The 18,816-nt window shown below is 39.8% G+C and overlaps 2 protein-coding genes across 2 annotated transcripts; both read left to right on the top strand.

Annotated features, from left to right (window-relative positions):
* Window positions 1-6,603: 6,603 nt before the first annotated feature.
* LOC135195388 (tigger transposable element-derived protein 1-like) lies at window positions 6,604-7,911 on the top strand. The gene is made up of 3 exons (XM_064221645.1): window positions 6,604-6,770; window positions 6,882-7,368; window positions 7,513-7,911. Exons 1-3 carry the CDS (start codon window positions 6,604-6,606, stop codon window positions 7,909-7,911), a joined length of 1,053 nt encoding a protein of 350 aa, XP_064077715.1.
* Window positions 7,912-9,249: 1,338 nt separating this feature from the next.
* Window positions 9,250-9,879, top strand: LOC135195387 (tigger transposable element-derived protein 1-like). Its single transcript, XM_064221644.1, has one exon. It carries the CDS (start codon window positions 9,250-9,252, stop codon window positions 9,877-9,879), a length of 630 nt encoding a protein of 209 aa, XP_064077714.1.
* The last annotated feature ends 8,937 nt before the right edge of the window (window positions 9,880-18,816 follow it).

Genomic DNA, 18,816 nt, shown 5'->3' with positions numbered 1-18,816 from the left:
GTAAAAACCTTCATCTGACCTTTAGGCATCTTTCCCATAAGAGTAAAAGAATCAGGGCTTTTGGATGCCACATAATTAACTTGTTTATATGGGTACAATTTAAAGAACGCGCCGAACACCACACTTCATAACAACAACAAACAAAACTTGGACAAACGTGGGTAGGCTAGTGTTGCCAAAGGGGAATGGCAATTTCTTGCTAGATTTTGCTCCATAAAAGGCTAAAAGAAATCACACAATACACAACAATGCCACCCAACCAATTTCAACCGATTGCTCTCCTTTTCGATTCAAAAATGTTTCTAACATACACATTGTACTTGTACATTACGTTGCATAATTCCTAATAATTTCGAAACCTATTCTGGTTTTGCAAGATTTTGTTTTTTTTTTCTTACATGATATATCAAATATAGTAGAATAAAAAGAAATGTTCAACTTAACAGTGCAAAGATTTTATGTCAAAATATGTATGCAAGATGTATTTAAAAAAAAAAGTGCAAGTTTTCCTGCCAGATGCTAGACTGAAAATTTTCTTGCTAATTACCTCAAGAAAATGATATTGTTATGATACAATAAAGTTTGTTCATACTTACCTGGCAGATATATATATAGCTGTATTCTCTGAAGTCCGACAGAATTTCAAAACTCCCGGCACACGCAGTGGTCGGCCATGTGGTTAGTACCCATTCCCGCTGCTGGGAGGCGGGTATCAGGAACTATTCCCATTTTCTATTCTGATTTTCTAATGCCACTGTCCCCTGAGGGGAGGTGGGTGGGTACTTGATTATATATATCTGCCAGGTAAGTATGAACAAACTTTATTGTATCATAACAATATCATTTTGTTCATGACACTTACCTGTCAGATATATATATAGCTGAATCCCACCACTGGAGGTGGGAAGGGACAGAATAGAATGATTTTAGGAAACAAATTGCATGCAGATGATTGACATCCTGGTTCCACCTGTTAGCATAGCTGACTTCGTGATTACTGTCACCCATGTCGGCTTTTGCTTTACTAGAGCTCCAGCAAGGTAGTGACCTGTATAGCTGGTGCAGTTCTTAGATGATCTGTCAACGGGAGTGTGACCACAATGTGACTAGACCATATTGACCATACCATGAGGGCTAAGAAGTAATATATATCACCACCTGACCAACCTAGCCAAAGTTAAGGATGTTTTAAACTAAGGCTTGATGTTTTAAACTAAGGCTACATATATATATAGCTGAATCCCACCACTGGAGGTGGGAAGGGACAGAATAGAATGATTTTAGGAAACAAATTGCATGCAGATGATTGACATCCTGGTTCCACCTGTTAGCATAGCTGACTTCGTGATTACTGTCACCCATGTCGGCTTTTGCTTTACTAGAGTCTCCAGCAAGGTAGTGACCTGTATAGCTGGTGAGTTCTAGATGATCTGTCAACGGGAGCGTGACCACAATGTGACTAGACCATATTGACCATACCATGAGGGCTAAGAAGTAATATATATCACCACCTGACCAACCTAGCCAAAGTTAAGGATGTTTTAAACTAAGGCTTGAGAATTGAGAAGTCCGCCATTGGCGGCGACCCAACAACTAAAATTAACAGCTCTTCCTAACCATTTTCTACAGGATAGGACGAGTGGTACTTCTTGCCCCCAAGATTGTGTCTGCGGATACGTATGGCCCTAGAGAGCCGCAGATCTCATATGTCGTCTTCACATCCCGCAGGGAGTGTGAAGCGAAAACAGAGTTGCTTCGCTAAACTGCGGCACTCAGTATGTTACTGAGTGCCATGCTCTGTTGAAATGCTTCCGAGGCCGCGCCCTCACCTCGTGAGCATTTACTTTAAAAGGTTTAAAATCTGTCCAAACATGACGAATGAGCCTCTTTGAAAGAACTCCTTAACAATAACGCCAGGGCGTTTTTCGACATGGGCAAGTCTGGTCTTTTTACGGAACACCGCAGATTGTCCGAAGGACCTCGACTTTTAGTTTTATCTAGATAAAACTTGAGTCCCCCGACAGGGCACAGGACTCTCTCTGGCTCTTGCCCAATAATTTGTGCCATCCCCTTAATCTCCAAGCTTCTGGGCCAAGGATTAGACGGGTTTTCATTCTTAGGCAAGAACGGAATGCTTAAAGAACACACCGCATTATGTCCTCTAAAGCCAAAACGTCTGATGATGGCTTAAACCTTGCTAACCCTCTTGGTCGAAGCTAGAATGGTTAGAAAATTTTACAGAAAGGAGAGATTCTAAATGCTTTGACATCAGGAACTTCAGACTACGTCTAAGTTCCATGCCAGAAGCTTCGATCTAGACAGTTTCGAGATTTCCACAGACCTCAAAGATCGTGAAGGGCTTTGTTGTCGGACAGATCCAAATCTCTGAGCCTAAAGGCCGTCAACATTAATAGTTGGAACTGCCAGCTTATCCCATTCTTCAGACGGAAAGGGAAGACGGTAATGTAATTCACAGAGGTCGAGGTGGAGGAAAAGCCATTCTTCCTGCACTATCTCCAGAAACAGCCCACTCCGAATGGTACACTGCAAAATAGGCAGCACTTCTTTGCCTTGGCAATAGCACTTGCCACTAGTCTTGAAAAGCCTCTCGCTCCGATCAACTTCTCTATAGTCTGAACGGAGTCAGACTCGGAGCGGAAAGGTTTTGTGGTACCTCTCGAAGTGGGGCTGTTAGAGTAGAGCGACTCCCTAGGGAAGGGTCCTTGGAAAGTGCACTAGGAAGGACGTGACCTCTGTGAATCCAGTCTCTCAAAGGCCAACATGGAGCGATCAGCGTCATGCTCGCTCCCTCTGACGCCAGAAATTATCATATTACTTCTTCTAAGAGTTTGAATAGGGGAAAGAGACTAAACATCCATCCCCGTTCAATCCCATAGGATGGCGTATATTGCTACCGCTCCTGGATCGAGAATAAGGGAGCAGTCTAGAGGAAGCCTCTTCGTCTTCAACATTGCAAAGAGATATGTCACAGGACGCCAATAAAGTCTCCACAAACTCCGATATACTTCTAAGCGAAGATTCTACTCAGACGTCAGTATTAGTTGCAGTCAATCAAGACAATACGCACGGACGTTCTGCCAACGTGCAACGAACCTCTTGAGGATCGTTATGTTCCGTGCTTGTTCTCACAACAGGCTTTCTCTCGTTAACTCGAACAGGGACCGAGAGAGTTTCTCGATACTTCTTGAGATATGCGAGAGCTGTGGAATTGTCAATGTTGATATGAACCACTGGGTAAACAACTCGTTTTTAGAAGAACTGGAGAGCCAACCGAATTGCTTCCAATTCTATGAGATTATGAGCCAGGACATCTGATATCTCTGTTGAAAAAATTCTCGCAAAGCGAAGATGTTCATTCATGCATGCTAGAATTCCCCTCAACCCGAGGCTAAAGTCCGTGATTGTAGGGCAGAGATACGGTTAGACAGTCAATCCCGCAGGAGAGAGAGACGTAACCAACCACGCATGGAAGAGAACTAGCTGGTACTGAGTTGGTCTACAGTGACAGTTCGCCGTCTTGCACTATTATGCCTGAGTTGCCAACTACTCCATTCTACGAAGGAAAGGTTGTTATTATTATCAAGCCGAAAGGAAACTCTCAATTATCAAGCCGAAAGGAAACTCTCAAGCAGGCATATTTAAGCGAAACAGAATTTGCTAAATACAGAAGCTGAGTTGGTGTTGCCGTAACAATACCTTAAAAATCTAAAAGGGAAACCGGAAACTCCTTGAAGGTTGCAGGGAGTACCGATTAAATGCACTTAGAATAATAGTCCTTTCGGTTGCCATCCGTAGAGGTAACTACGTTGTGCGTATATGACTTGAGCCATACAGTAGTAATATAACGCAAAGGTAAAATACGTAGGGTATTGTAGTCATTTAGACAGCTAATTCTCTACTTCATTCTATCTCGGCGAGGAAGAGAGAGAATGGAAAACGACTGTCTTCATTCTCTTAGCCAAGAGAACGAATTTAGTACTAGTCGTAGAAGGCCTCAAGTGAGAACCGAGGACCGAAGAGGACAGCTCAAGCTTCTTGTGTATTTTAGACATGAGACTTCATGGACGTAGTCTACAAGCCTTTTTCATGGACGAGCCTCTACAAATGAATGAGAGCTCTTCCGAATCTTGTCAATGAGAACTTATCCATTTACGTGACAGAGAGTCTCTATTTCATTAATGAGGGGTTACCCACTTACTTGGCAAAACGTTTAGTATCTTGCATAGAACGCCAAGCATCCTGAAAGGAGTCCTCTCGAGGGTCCTGCCGAGCATCTTGATGTATAGAACGCCAAACGTCCTGCAGAACGTCCTTGTGAGCGCCTTGAAGAGCGTCCCGAAGAGGAGAGCGACGAACATCAAGAGAAAAGTCATGGAGAGCTTCCTGACGTGACGCGGCGGACCCAAAAGCATCAAGACGAGCAACTTGAGAGGCGTCCTTGCAAGGGGCGCGCCGCTCATGAAGCGCGCTAACGTCATAAGCAGATGTATGGTGATCGTCGTGAGGACGAGTGTTATGGACATTCGCAACTCCTGACAAAGACGACGGCCGCCTGTGCGACATCTTACGTCTTTGTCACGCTCATCGACCTCAAAAGGATGCCTGTGCGTTCTTGGGAGCGCGGATGTAGAAGGCGATGAGCGAGGAGAAGGAGAAGAAGAAGGAGACTGCCTGACTTGACAGACAGCCTCGAATCCTTCCTGCGGTCAATGTGTTTTGCCCTTTTCTTGGCGAAAACGAGGCCAACCAAGAAGGGCTGATCCTGTGAGAAGACGAGGGGCAAGGGGACGCCTTCTTCCTTCTCACAGTAACAATGATAGCGATCTGGGTGCTTAAAAGTGTCCTGCTGCGATGATGTCCTATTTTCCTTCTGCGGTGGAAAGCCGTCACAATGTTAAGGCGACGATCGCAATCGCATGACGAGAGAGAGAGGATGAGAAGAGTCCTCCTCTATAAGCTTCTGTTAAAGGACGCCAGTCCTTCCGAGAGCTCCAACCCCTGTACGGGGAGGACGCCTCGGAGGACGAGAAGCAATCCTTCAGGAATCGTGCACTTGCACGATCTTTGGCAGCCTGGGAAGCGTCTTCAGGTCCTGCCAAATGGACGCAGATCGGTGGGGAGTCCCCGTAACCCTCCTTCGGTTTTCGACTTGCCCACTCCCTGTTCCTGGGAGTCCGACAGAGGTCTAGACCTAGAGGCGTTATAGGGCCGATCTGACGCCCCCTCCACAACACTAAGGGCAAAAATTCAACATCACTACACTCAACACTGATTGGAGAGCACGCACTTTAGATTCCAAGATTACGGATGGAATCCACCATAACAGAAAGGGTATTACCTCTTGCGGACACTTCCTCAAGGCCCGTAGGCCATACCACAGGGTTAGGCAAAATAAAGTCTACAGGAGGTTAGTAGGTTCATTACCCTGACTTCTGTTTACTGATTCTATCACGATCTAATTTGCGTACATACGAATCATACGTCTTCCTTCGGAATCAGTCTAACATCACACTAATTACATTGATCTTTCAGCAAAGAAACATGTACACATCGTGCATACCAAGTGAGGATCTACCGAAGGTTTCGGTAGACTCACCTTACCCCTAGCAGACAACAAACTCAAACTAGTCGAACTAGATACAGACATTTTATGCAAAGAACAATAAAATTCAAATCAATCTATGATAGCGTCATATGCCTAGCCACAAATCCAAGTTAATATATCGAAAGACAATTAGGATACTTAGCGGCAATGAAGTTTCAAAATCCTAAGACGGAGGTACTGAAAACAGGTGTTTACAGTACCGGCGACAGAAAATCTGAATAGAAAATGGGAATGGTTCCTGATACCCGCCTCCCAGCGGCGGGAATGGGTACTAATCACCTGGCCGACCACTGCGTGTGCCGGGAGTTTTGAAATTCTGTCGGACTTCAGAGAATACAGCTATATATATATCTGACAGGTAAGTGTCATGAACAAAATGAAGGGTTTAAAAATGCGAAATTGGTAACACTGAACTGAACATGTCTGCGCATCGTACTACTACGCAACCATACAGCTTTTCCTTTTTTTGTGTTTTGTAAGATTATTTTGAAATTATATTTACAGTACAAAAAGTGTTCTATTATGGGTTTACTAGAGTATATAAAATATGTGGGTAGTGTGCGATAGTATGTATGTACATACGTACAAACAAGATTGTATGTATGGTGAAGTCACGGCAGTCATCTTTTGCATTTTTAGGTTAATATGCATTTTGTGAATGAATACACAATTATGATAAAAAAAAGTATTTACTGTACGTACAAATAAAAGTACAATGCTGTAGTATTAATGTAATCACAGGAACAAACTAATAAGTGCGTACTGTGATGTGTTGTTTTGTCTTATGAATAAATGTTTTCCCAAAGATCAACACATGCAGAGGCGAGCCTGCGCGTGCGCTAAGTACGTAATCGAGCGAGAGAATCTTTAAATGCGGCAATCTCATGTCCAGACCCCTCATTCGCGTTCGTTAGATCGTCCAGTTAGCATCTTATTAATTCTCTCCAGTTACGTGTATTTTTATATTAATCCATACCATGGCTCCTCAACGTCCTGCTTCTGGTAAAGCTTCTGGCAATGAGCCTAAGCGAGTAAAGAAGGTCATGACCCTCCAGCAGAAGGTGGAATTGCTTGCTATGCTTAAAGCAGGCAACAGTTTTGCAGCCGTAGGTCGCCATTTTGCAGTCAATGAAAGTACAGTCGGGTATGTCATCGTTTATCAACGAAAGTGCTTATAATGTACAAATAATGCATATACGTATACGTATGCATGCTGTAACGATAATTAATTAATTAATTTTCTTTACATTTTCAGGTCCATCCAGAAGGAGGAGGTCGAGATAAGAAAGGCCGTCAGCATTAGTTTTCTTGGCAGCGCCAAGAAAATGAGTACTGTACGAGACCAGGATGTGGTACGCATGGAGTCTACCTTGGCACTGTGGATACACGACTGCCGTAAGAAAAACGTTCCCCTTGGTCGTGTATTCGTATGTGAGAAGGCACGGCAGCTCTATGCAAAATTTTCAAATGGCAGCGAGACCGAAGGCAGCGACGTAGCTCAAGAAGCAGACTTCTTAGGCTTCGACGAAGCCTCTGATGAAGGAGAGCCAAAAGCAGGACCTTCTTCAGCTCTTCAGGGGTTTCAAGCTAGCAAGGGCTGGTTTCAGCGATTCATGCAGAGATTTCAGCTCAAGCATGTCTCCTTGCATGGCGAAGCTGCATCGGCAGACGTGGACGCTGCACAAAATTATCCAGAAACCTTCAAAAACCTAATCAGCGACAAAGGCTACTGTCCACAACAGGTTGGTTTTAACTTTATGTACACGATTTTATACTTTTATTACATAGTTTAACTGAATTCCTTTATTTATCATTATATTTTTTTTTATTTCAAACATCATTAGCATTACATACTTCATTCATTTTAATCTTTTTATGTTTTTCAGGTCTTCAATATGGACGAGACTGGCCTCTTCTGGAAGAGGATGCCGTCACGTACATATATTATGAAAGACGAAGCCAGAGCCTCAGGTTTCAAGGCACACAAGGATAGGGTGACCCTTATGTGTGGCAATGTGACGGGCTTCATGTTGAAGCCAGGTTTAATTTACAAGTCCGCTAAACCCAGGGCCCTCAAGAATAAAAATATGCATACGCTGCCGGGGTTTTGGATGCATAACTCCAAAGCCTGGATCACCAAAGTCCTTACAGAACGGTGGTTCCTTCAAAGCTTCATTCCACAAGTCAAGCAATACCTCAGCGACTTGTGTATGGAGTTCAAGGTCTTGTTGCTTATGGACAACGCCAGTGGCCACCCTGCTAATCTTTGTTATGAGGGAGTCTAGATCGAGTTCCTCCCTGCGAACACCACCTCTCTTCTGCAGCCCATGGATCAGGGCGTAATCCGTGCCTTTAAGACACTATACACCCGGAACTCCCTCGATCACCTAGTCAAGGCAATGGATGACGACAGTGAATTCATGCTGAAAAGTTATTGGCGAAAATTTACAATCGCTACCTGTCTGAACGTCATCGATAGGTCATTGAGGGATATGAAGAAAGAGACCCTGAATTCCTGCTGGAAGAAGTTGTGGCCGGAGTGTGTGAACGATTACAAGGGATTTTCTCCACAAGAAATTCAACATTCTGCAATAGATAATGCCGTCAAATTGGCGAAGATCCTTGGTGGAGAAGGATTCGCAACATCACCAAGGATGAAGAGGGATCCCTGATCGACACACACTGAACTCTTAACGGACCAGGATCTGGAATAAATGATTGACTCATCGACGACGACAAAGACTCGACAGGTTCAGGGAATGAGGGGGATGAGGATGGGGGTCTTACCTTGGACCTCCTGAACAATTATATTAGGTTGTTCAAGGAGGCAAAGGAGACCATTTTGGAACGGGATCCTTGCATAGAACGTGCCTTAAAGTTCGTCAATAGCATTGATGGGGCACTGAGCCCCTATGCACACCTTCTGAGCACCATGAAGAAGCAGGTGCAGCAGCTGCCCATCGCAAGCTATTTTTCAGTAGCGAAGAAGGCCCCTCCAGCCCCTGAAACGCCTCCTGAAGAGGAGGAAGGGATGTCCCCAGAGGAGACGTAACTCCTCTGCTTTGCTGTGCAGTCTTATCTTCATTTTCATTCAACTGCACAGCTAATTCACCGTCATTAGTATCTTTAGTCAACATTGATCACTGGTGAGTACAGTACCAATTTGCTCTGTAATATTTACCATTAAACTTTGAAATATGGCTATACGTATACTAAGTGATTTAGGAAAATCAGCGACAAAGTTTACTGTCCACAACAGGTTGGTTTTAACCTTATGTACACGATTTTATACTTTTATTACATAGTTTAACTGAATTCCTTTATTATTATATTTTTTTTTATTTAAAACATCATTAGCATTACATACTTCATTCATTTTAATCTTTTTATGTTTTTCAGGTCTTCAATAGGGACGAGACTGGCCTCTTCTGGAAGAGGATGCCGTCACGTACATATATTATGAAAGACGAAGCCAGAGCCTCAGGTTTCAAGGTACACAAGGATAGGGTGCTTATCATGTGTGGCAATGAGACAGGCTTCATGTTGAAGCCAGGTTTAATTTACAAGTCCGCTAAACCCAGGGCCCTCAAGAATAAAAATATGCATCGCTGCCGGTGTTTTGGATGCATAACTCCAAAGCCTGGATCACCAGTGTCCTTACGGAACGGTGGTTCCTTCAAAGCTTCATTCCACAAGTCAAGCAATACCTCAGCGACTTGTGTATGGAGTTCAAGGTCTTGTTGCCTTTGGACAACGCCGGTGGCCACACTGCTAATCTTTGTTATGAGGGAGTCCAGATCGAGTTCCTCCCTGCGAACACCACCTCTCTTCTGCAGCCCATGGATCAGGGCGTAATCCGTGCCTTTAAGACACTATACACCCGGAACTCCCTCGATCACCTAGTCAAGGCAATGGATGACGACAGTGAATTCACGCTGAAAAGTTATTGGCGAAAATTTACAATCGCTACCTGTCTGAACATCATCGATAGGTCATTGAGGGATATGAAGAAAGAGACCCTGAATTCCTGCTGGAAGAAGTTGTGGCCGGAGTGTGTGAACGATTACAAGGGATTTTCTCCACAAGAAATTCAACATTCTGCAATAGATAATGCCGTCAAATTGGCGAAGATCCTTGGTGGAGAAGGATTCGACGACATCACCAAGGATGAATTGGGATCCCTGATCAACACATACTCTGAACTCTTAACGGACCAGGATCAGGAAGAAATGATTGACTGTCATCGACGATGACAAAGACTCGACAGGTTCAGGGAATGAGGGGGATGAGGATGGGGGTCTTACCTTGGACTTCCTGAACAATTATATTAGGTTGTTCAAGGAGGCGAAGGAGACATTTTGGAATGAGATCCTTGCATAGAACGTGCCTTAAGTTCGTCAATAGCATTGATGGGGCACTGAGCCCCTATGCACACCTTCTGAGCACCATGAAGAAGCAGGTGCAGCAGCTGCCCATCACAAGCTATTTTTCAGTAGCGAAGAAGGCCCCTCCAGCCCCTGAAACGCCTCCTGAAGAGGAGGAAGGGATGTCCCCAGAGGAGACGTAACTCCTCTGCTTTGTTGTGCAGTCTTATCTTCATTTTCATTCAACTGCACAGCTAATTCACCATCATTAGTATCTTTAGTCAACATTGATCACTGGTGAGTACAGTACCAATTTGCTCTATGTAATATTTACCATTAAACTTTGAAATATTGCTATACGTATACATAAAGTGATTTAGCATGACAGTTTAAGGTGGTACAGCACATATACTAATGTATTTGGTTTTAACAAATTTCTTTTTATTTTTACTGGTATGCAGTACGTACGTAGTTCAGTGCACAGCTGTCGTCTGATCACTACTCATATGATTAACTTTGTATATAAAAGTATGTGTATATAACTGTATGTAGTATTTGTATACGATCTATATATGTATAGCCTAGTATTTATGCATTATATTATTAAAGTGTTTGAATGATGCTAAAGTATTTCAATATCCGAGGAAACAGTAGTAAATTTCCCCACAATGAAGTTGGGTACATATGTATATCTAAGATGACTTAAATTATAAAAGCCTTTTATGTATAAGCTAGCTTTTGCAACAACACATATCTTACGAAAAATTAGTTATGTGAAGATGGTTTTAGTAGTACAAATGATAGTTATTGTATCGTTAAAAATATCAAAGTGAACGAAGTTGCAAAGTCGATTCTATGTCATGTTTTTCCTAAACGCGTTGACTTAAAGGAAAACGTTATTTTGGTTGTTCTATCACTGCCACAAACCCATAACAATGCAGTGTATGTACGATAATTCTAAACTATTATTCACTACCAAAATAACGATATTTTGTATTGAAAATGAATGTTACCTATATTCCAAACATTATTACTAAGTAGCATGAATAGTACTATAAAAATTTCAAAAGATAATCTTGCTGTGAACGCTACCATAATTTGATTTTCATATACGTACGTACATTTTGTCAACTGGCTGGCCTCGCATAGATAAAAGTTGATTTCACTGATATGGAATTACTTCACGAATAGCCTTTTTATTATGAAGATATGACTATAATATATAAGGTATAAAATGCTTTTATGTATTTTGTTTACGCTTTGTCGCCAATAACAAACAGCAATAGGTACTTACGATAATCTATGACAAATAGCGTTTGTATGACTTCGTTGTTCAGAGAAGTTATATACGAATACTGCCAAAATAATAATGAAGTTCAAATTAATTTTAGCCTTAATGTTATTACTACCGTAATTACACTACTACTACTATTAAAATTTCTAAAAGTTTATCAAACAAAAAATGTCGCTTAGAACGCAACCATATACATAAACCATTTTCGTAAAGTTATATGCTTACATTTTGTGGCTGGCCACTCCGACAATAAGCTGAGTGCAGTGATGTGGAATTATTCTTTGAATAGGCTATTTATTATGAAGATATGCCTATAATATATATGGTAAGAATAGTTTTATTACCTTTATTGTCAGTTAATATCATAATGTGAATCTGTTCGTGTACGTTGGTGGTTATCGCACTGCAACTACGCTTAGCCTACCAATGAACATCGTACATAAACCTTGAATAGGCTATTTATTACGAAGATAGGACAATAATATAAGGTGAGAATGGTTTTATTATCTTTATTGTCAGTTAATATCATAATATGAGTCTTTAAATGTATGTTGGTAGTTATCGGACCGCGGCCGAGGGTTAGCCTACCGAAAAACATCGCATACGCAACCCCGTGATGCAGCGATTCATACCAGCGATGTAGCATGAGAAGCGGTCCAAGAAAAAACCCATGATTAACTGGATCCGTGAATACTGATCCGTGATTAAGCGATGCCCCACTGTAGTTACGGAATTTTGACATCGCAACTTTTATCGACCGACATGGCCAGAAAGCACTCTCTCACACATGCCCTTTCGTGAAATGCTATTGTCAACATTTCCAAATATTGGAAAACTCTGAGTAATCACCACCAGAGGAAAGGAATCAGCACAGCGCTTGTCAGCAGAAAATCCACCTGCGGACGTGTGCTCAAACTGCGGCACAAAAAAAATGTATAAGTCAGACTCGAGTTCGGAAACTCATGATTCTCAAGAAAAATGGTCTGACTGAAATCACTTAAGCACATTCCAGTAAATTAACTCCAGGATATGACTTAGCTGCTCAAAGATTGTCTCGAAAACGTAGTGTCTCACATGACACTGCCCAATTATATAAAAATTATCACCTATTCGGGATAAAAAAAGCTACGATAAACTCGTAATGCAGCAATTATATGCCTCCAAAATAACACACTTGTGAACATAAAAAATGCACAATATCTCCATAGGACCACAATGCAGTAATGTCACTCGCCTCCAAATAGTCACGAAACCAAAAAGAAAAAACCACAGAAATCTTCTCTTGGTTCGAGAAAAAACTCCTATAACCACAAAAAAAGGTCAGCCGCCAAAGATTAATTCCACCTCCATATATAAATATGTGACACCATATTAACCCTTAAACGCCGAATGGATGTATTAAACGTCGAGTCAAAATGTCTCCCGTATGCCGAATGGACGTACCATACGTCGGCTCAAAAAAGTTTTTTTAAATTCGCGGAAAAATACTTATAGGCCTACCAGCAGAAAACTTTTGAATCACGCGCCTTGGGGGATGCTGGGAGTTCACGGATCAAGGCGTTGAAGGCGTTGTTTTGTTTACAATCGTTACGCAGGCGCGCAAGCGCGAATTTCTTTCTTATCGCACTAAAAAGTATCAGTGACACATCTCAAAAATTATTTCGTCACTGACAATTTTTGCACCGTTTTAAATTATCCGTTACATGAAGTATTATATATGAAAATGTGCGCAATTTCATTTAGAATACAACAAAAAAGTACTCATGATTGTAACTTTTATCAGTTTTGAAATATTTCTATATAAATAACGATAAGTGCCAAAATTTCAACCTTCGGTCAACTTTGACTACCGAAATGGTCGAAAAACTCAATTTTAAGCTAAAACTCTTATATTGTAGTAATATTCAACTATTTACCTTAATTTTGCAACAAATTGGAAGTCTCTAGCACAATATTTTGATTTATGGTGAATTTATGAAAAAACTTTTTCCTTACGTCCGCACGGTAACTCTTCCGAAAAAAATCATACATGCAATTGTGGTAATGTTTGCACCAATTTAAAATTAGCCGTTACATAAAGTTTTATATATGGAAATGTGCGCAATTTCATGCACAATACAACTAAAAACATCCCATGGTTGTAGCTTTTATCAGTTTTGAAATATTTTCATATAAAAAATGATAAGTGACAAACTTTCAACCTTCGGTCAATTTTGACTCTACCGAAATGGTCAAAAAACGCAATTGTAAGCTAAAACTCTTATATTTTAGTAATATTCAATCATTTACCTTCATTTTGTAACAAATTGGAAGTCTCTAGCACAATATTTCGATTTATGGTGAATTTATGAAAAAAATTACATTTTCCTTACGTCCGCGCGGTAACTTCCGAAAAAATCATACGTGCGATTGTGGTAATGTTCGCACCATTTTAAATTAGCCGTTACATAAAGTTTTACATATGAAAATGTGCGCAATTCCATGTAGAATACAACGGAAAATAATTGAAGGTTGTAGCTTTTCTCATTTTCGAAATAGTTGCATATAAATCACGATAAATAAAAAAAAACCACGTTCGGTCAACTTTGACTGTACCGAAATGGTCGAAAAACGCAATTGTAAGCTAAAACTCTTATATTTTAGTAATATTCAATCATTTACCTTCATTTTGCAACAAATTGGAAGTCTCTAGCACAATATTTCGATTTATGGTGAATTTATGAAAAAAAACTTTCTTTCCCACTGCGCGCGGATTCTCCGCTATAAATCGCGAACACCGCATTCTCGGAAAATTTGCTCCATTTCATATTAGGCATTTCATAGAGTTTAATATATGAAAATGTGCGCAATTTCATGTAGAATAAAAGGAAAAATATTTGAAGGTTGTAGCTTTTCTAATTTCCGAAATAATTGCATATAAAAAAAATTAAAAAAAAATTTCGACATTTGGTCATTTTTAACTCGTCGGAAATGGTCGAAAACTGCAATTGTAAGCTAAAACTCTTACAGTATCGTAATATTCAATCATTTGTATTCATTTTGAAACAAATTGGAAGTCTCTAGAACAATATTTAGATTTACGATGAATTTTTGAAAAAAACATTTTTTTAAGTCCGCGCGTTACGAATTCGTACATCATTTTGTGATAATATTTTTCCGGTGTTGCTTTTATTTTTTTTTACAATGTATTATATATCAAAATGATTGCAATTTAGTGTACAATACAACGAAAAAAAAGAAACTCTTTAGCTTTTACCGCTTTTTGCACAGCGTGATTTTAATACAATTATGTATGAATTTTATTTTTTTCGCTACCATATATTGCATTATTTACATATGATAATGATATTATTTTTCATTTCTGATGATTGCATACAAAATTTCAGGCAATGACAAAAAATGGAGTCAAAAATGAACTCTTAATCTTCAAAACTAAGCGCGCTGTGATTTTTTGAAAAAAAATTTTCCGCTTCCGCGCTCACTCAAAACCGGCTCCGGAATTCGGGGGAGTTTTTTATTTTTACCGCTTCGGCGTTTAAGGGATAATAATAACGCCACTCCGGTGATAAAAATATTTCCTCCATTTAATTAGTAACCACATCCACACCATATTCCACTAATTTCTCCAATAGCCACGTGTTAATAAAAAACCACCACTACAGGAATAACAAAATATTCACCTCTATTTCGGCAAATAAAAAAAATATTTACCTCTATTTCACCAATCACTCCATGTGGAATAAAACAAGGCTCCAAAAAATATTAAATCTCCAAAAAGGAATATCAAAAATGAAATCCCATCTCCAGAAAAATTTGCACTCAAAAGCATCTAGCTCATAAACTTACAAATATTGCCCATATATCTCCAAAAATGTGTCTCCATTTGCAACAAAAATGGCTGCAAAATAATTGAACTAAACATAGCTCTCACCACCATAGGCAAATATCAAATGGCCAAAATATATCTCCAATACATTATATCTCAAATTATAACTCCAAAATAATATACCTCCAATTATATCTCCATGTTATAGTCAAAAACTATAAAACACACTCCTGTCTAGAAAATTCTAGAAAAAATCTCCAATGTGCCACAACTCATTATAATAAAACTCCAAATTCACAGTGTCTAAGCAAAGACTTCTCCATATGCACTACGACATAAGCCATTAGAAAACTTAACCAAGTTTCCAATCTCTGACAAAGTTGTCACAAATACACAAAGATATTTTGCAAGAAACTCCACAATTTCTGGAAAACAAATATCCAGAAAAAAAATGTAGTGCCATTACGTATGCATCCCAAAAAAATGCAAAAATTCTCCCATTAATCTCTTTGTGCAGCATCAAACAGATGAAAACACAAACACGTTCCCGAACAATGACTAAATCACGAACAGAGATATTAAAAAATATTCACACAAACTGGAGAGAAAAAATAAATTCAAATTCACTTGTGTCAGCGATAGCTAACTTCCAAAAAAGAAAAAAGAAAAATCAACGGCATTGTTAACTATCCCCCGTAACTCACGTATGTCAAGCAATTATCTGCTGAACTCATAAAAAAGAAAAACAAAAAGAAAATGTGTTGTTAGTTCCTCCCAAATTCAAAAAAGATTTCACCACCCTTGATAGCATTACAGCACCCACGTATTAGTATATGTAAAAAAATCAGTATCAGAAGAATCATTATCAGCAAAATCACCAAAATTGCTATCATCAAAATTACTAGTATTAGTATAAAAATCATCACTAATGTTAATGCTTGTCCATTCACCAATAAAATTCAGCACAAAACTCACAAAAACTTCCCCAAAATTCAGCACAAAATTAACTAAAAGTTCAGCAAGATTCATCACTCATGAATTACTGAAATATTCTCTAGTTACAAAAATTCAACAAATAATTAACCCCAAAATTTCCCCGTAATTTATTGTAATAATTCTCCATGATATAATTATCTTTAATAATTATAAAATAATCTCCCATGAAATATCCCAAATCTCTCGTAAAACAAGTCTCCCGTAATGATAATTATACTTAAGCAACCCTCCCATAAAATATCACATACAATGATACTAATTATTAATAATAATAATTCTCCATAGTAATAATTCTCTTGCAAAGATCTCAAGTAAGGGTGCAATTCAAATAGCATACACCAGTATTGCCAAACCCCATGATACCAACTAACACCAATCAACACCAGATGCAACACCAATCAACAACACTCACTGGCACCAGGCATCACCATTCATTACCACTCAGCACCATTTTAAAGTAATTCCTCCAACACAATTAAAAAAAATAATAATCTCAGTGTCCCCATCATATTTGTGTCTTCCAAAGCATAAGGAGAACATACACACATCCCATGCATTTTATTTACTTCACTCTTCATTCACGAGAAAGAAAATATCTTTTCATTTCCTTTCCTCTTCATCCAAGAGTAAGAAAATTTCTTTTATAAAAAAACCCTAAGGGCATCTCATGTCATCAACTAATCATTCTCAGCCGATTTCCTGGCACTGAAAATTCATTTTCAAGGGCAAATTCGTCTCTAAACACCCTGACAAGGTAAAAAAAAATAGTAATAGTTCAGCCCCACCCCTGCAGAGAAAAAAAAAAAAAAAAAAAAAAAAACTTACACCCTCCCATTAGAACACCCCCGAGGTATACACCAGTAGTAGTAGCAGTACCCTCCCTTGCAATACCCCCGAGGCAGGCCATCAGTCGCCTTGCAACACCCTTCTGCGCCGGTTAGCAGAAATTTGCTGAGCCCGTAAAAATGAGTGGCTGCTCTTTGTCTCCAAGCCAAATATGTAATCCAAGTACAGTTTTGCATGCATGAAAAATATCCAAAAAACACACTTATATGTTAAACAAAGACGAATGCGTCTATTCTAAACACGCGCCAATAAAGAAAACACGTCACTTTCTGCTGCTATGGGAAAAAAATGTGGTATTTTAAACTAGTCCCATTACATTGAATTATTTCAAAAAAACCCTCCCTGAGATTAAAAAATGTTCTTTAACACTCACCACTTCATAAGGAGAACAAAAAAATCTCGGAATTTGTGCCAGACACGCTAATAACACACGCGGATCTTCTCGGGAATGCACTCGCTAACATCTCAGTACTGACTGACTGTTACCCGCTCCTTGAGGCATCTCGCTCTGGGCAAAATGCGGACTAATAAAAATCCTTCCCCTCCCTTTACCACAGTTACCGGACGGATATTTCTCATTTTCTCTCACTTAGTAACTGAAATCTAACAATTTAACAATTTTCCACAATCCCACAAAGTTTGTCGTTCGAAAACTATTGCTAAGCCAACAAAAACTGTGACATGATCATAACCCCTCTATGTTCAACTGGTCGCCTGTCTCTTCATTAGCGTACCTAGGCACCAACTGTTAATGCAGATATTAATCTCGTTTTTATTTGGTAAACGTGGAACCCCGAGCGTCAGGTAAACTAATACACACAGCCCCCCCACCCTCTCTCTCTCTCTCTCTCTCTCTCTCTCTCTCTCTCTCTCTCCACGGAGCAACAACTCGCTCTCTCTCCGTCTCTCTTCCCTCTCTCGGACCAACGGCTCGCAACCTCTCTCTCTCTCTCTCTCCACCTCTCTCTCCATTCTGACAGGTAATCAAAATGAGAGTCAAGTTATATAAAAAATAAATGTTTATTCAACAATAGAAAGATAATAATCCAAGTCTCACAGACTAACTTAACTCAGTTAACCCCCCCAACATTAAAATGTCTAAAACAGTAATTTGTCACACGTGACCCTCGGTCCCCCCTTTGCCAGAACACTCAATTCCCTCCCCAGAATCGTCTGTTACAAAGACAGAAACCCACTCTTAAGTACACATAAGTTTAAAGACAAAGTTAAAGATTAAACATTCTTACAATGTGTAACAAGCCATTCCTTTGGCTAAAGTAATTCAACACTCACCCATTGCCAACAAGGATTCTCACTCACTGATAAACAAAAACTCTTGGCATCTGCCATCGTGGCTCTGCCTTTCCCCCTCGGATCTCTGTGCAAGTCTTCCCATAGACTTGGCTAATGATACCATTAAGAATAGAAGAGGCACACACGCACATACAAATGCACACTTCGACAACGCCTCATATTACTGGCTACAACCAGTTTCTCAAAGGCACTTTGAAAAGACCCATGAACTCACATAACTACAGGACGAACGTTGACTCGCTTAACTGTGCACTTTTCGAATCACGCCATCACAGAAATCATTTATCAGCTTTATCAGGTCGTTGCTTCGGCTCTGTTCTCCGCATTCCAAAAATGTCACAGCACATCACATCAAATATATTATTAATTACAACCCCTAGGACTCACAAATATCCACTTTCATTCGCGACTGTAGGAGTTAATGATCTCAGTAGAAATTGAAAATCATGTTTTGTGGAGAATATAAAATGTAAATATGTAATATTACCCTATAATAGCGGCACTGCTACTTTCCCACTCTTGTGTACAGACATTGTCAGATATAGAAATG

This window comes from Macrobrachium nipponense, chromosome 16, assembly GCF_015104395.2.
Source record: "Macrobrachium nipponense isolate FS-2020 chromosome 16, ASM1510439v2, whole genome shotgun sequence".
In the NCBI taxonomy this organism is placed as follows: Eukaryota; Metazoa; Arthropoda; class Malacostraca; order Decapoda; family Palaemonidae; genus Macrobrachium; species Macrobrachium nipponense.
The sequence above is the reverse complement of the archived record's forward strand: the minus strand, read 5'-3'. Positions and strand labels throughout refer to the sequence as shown.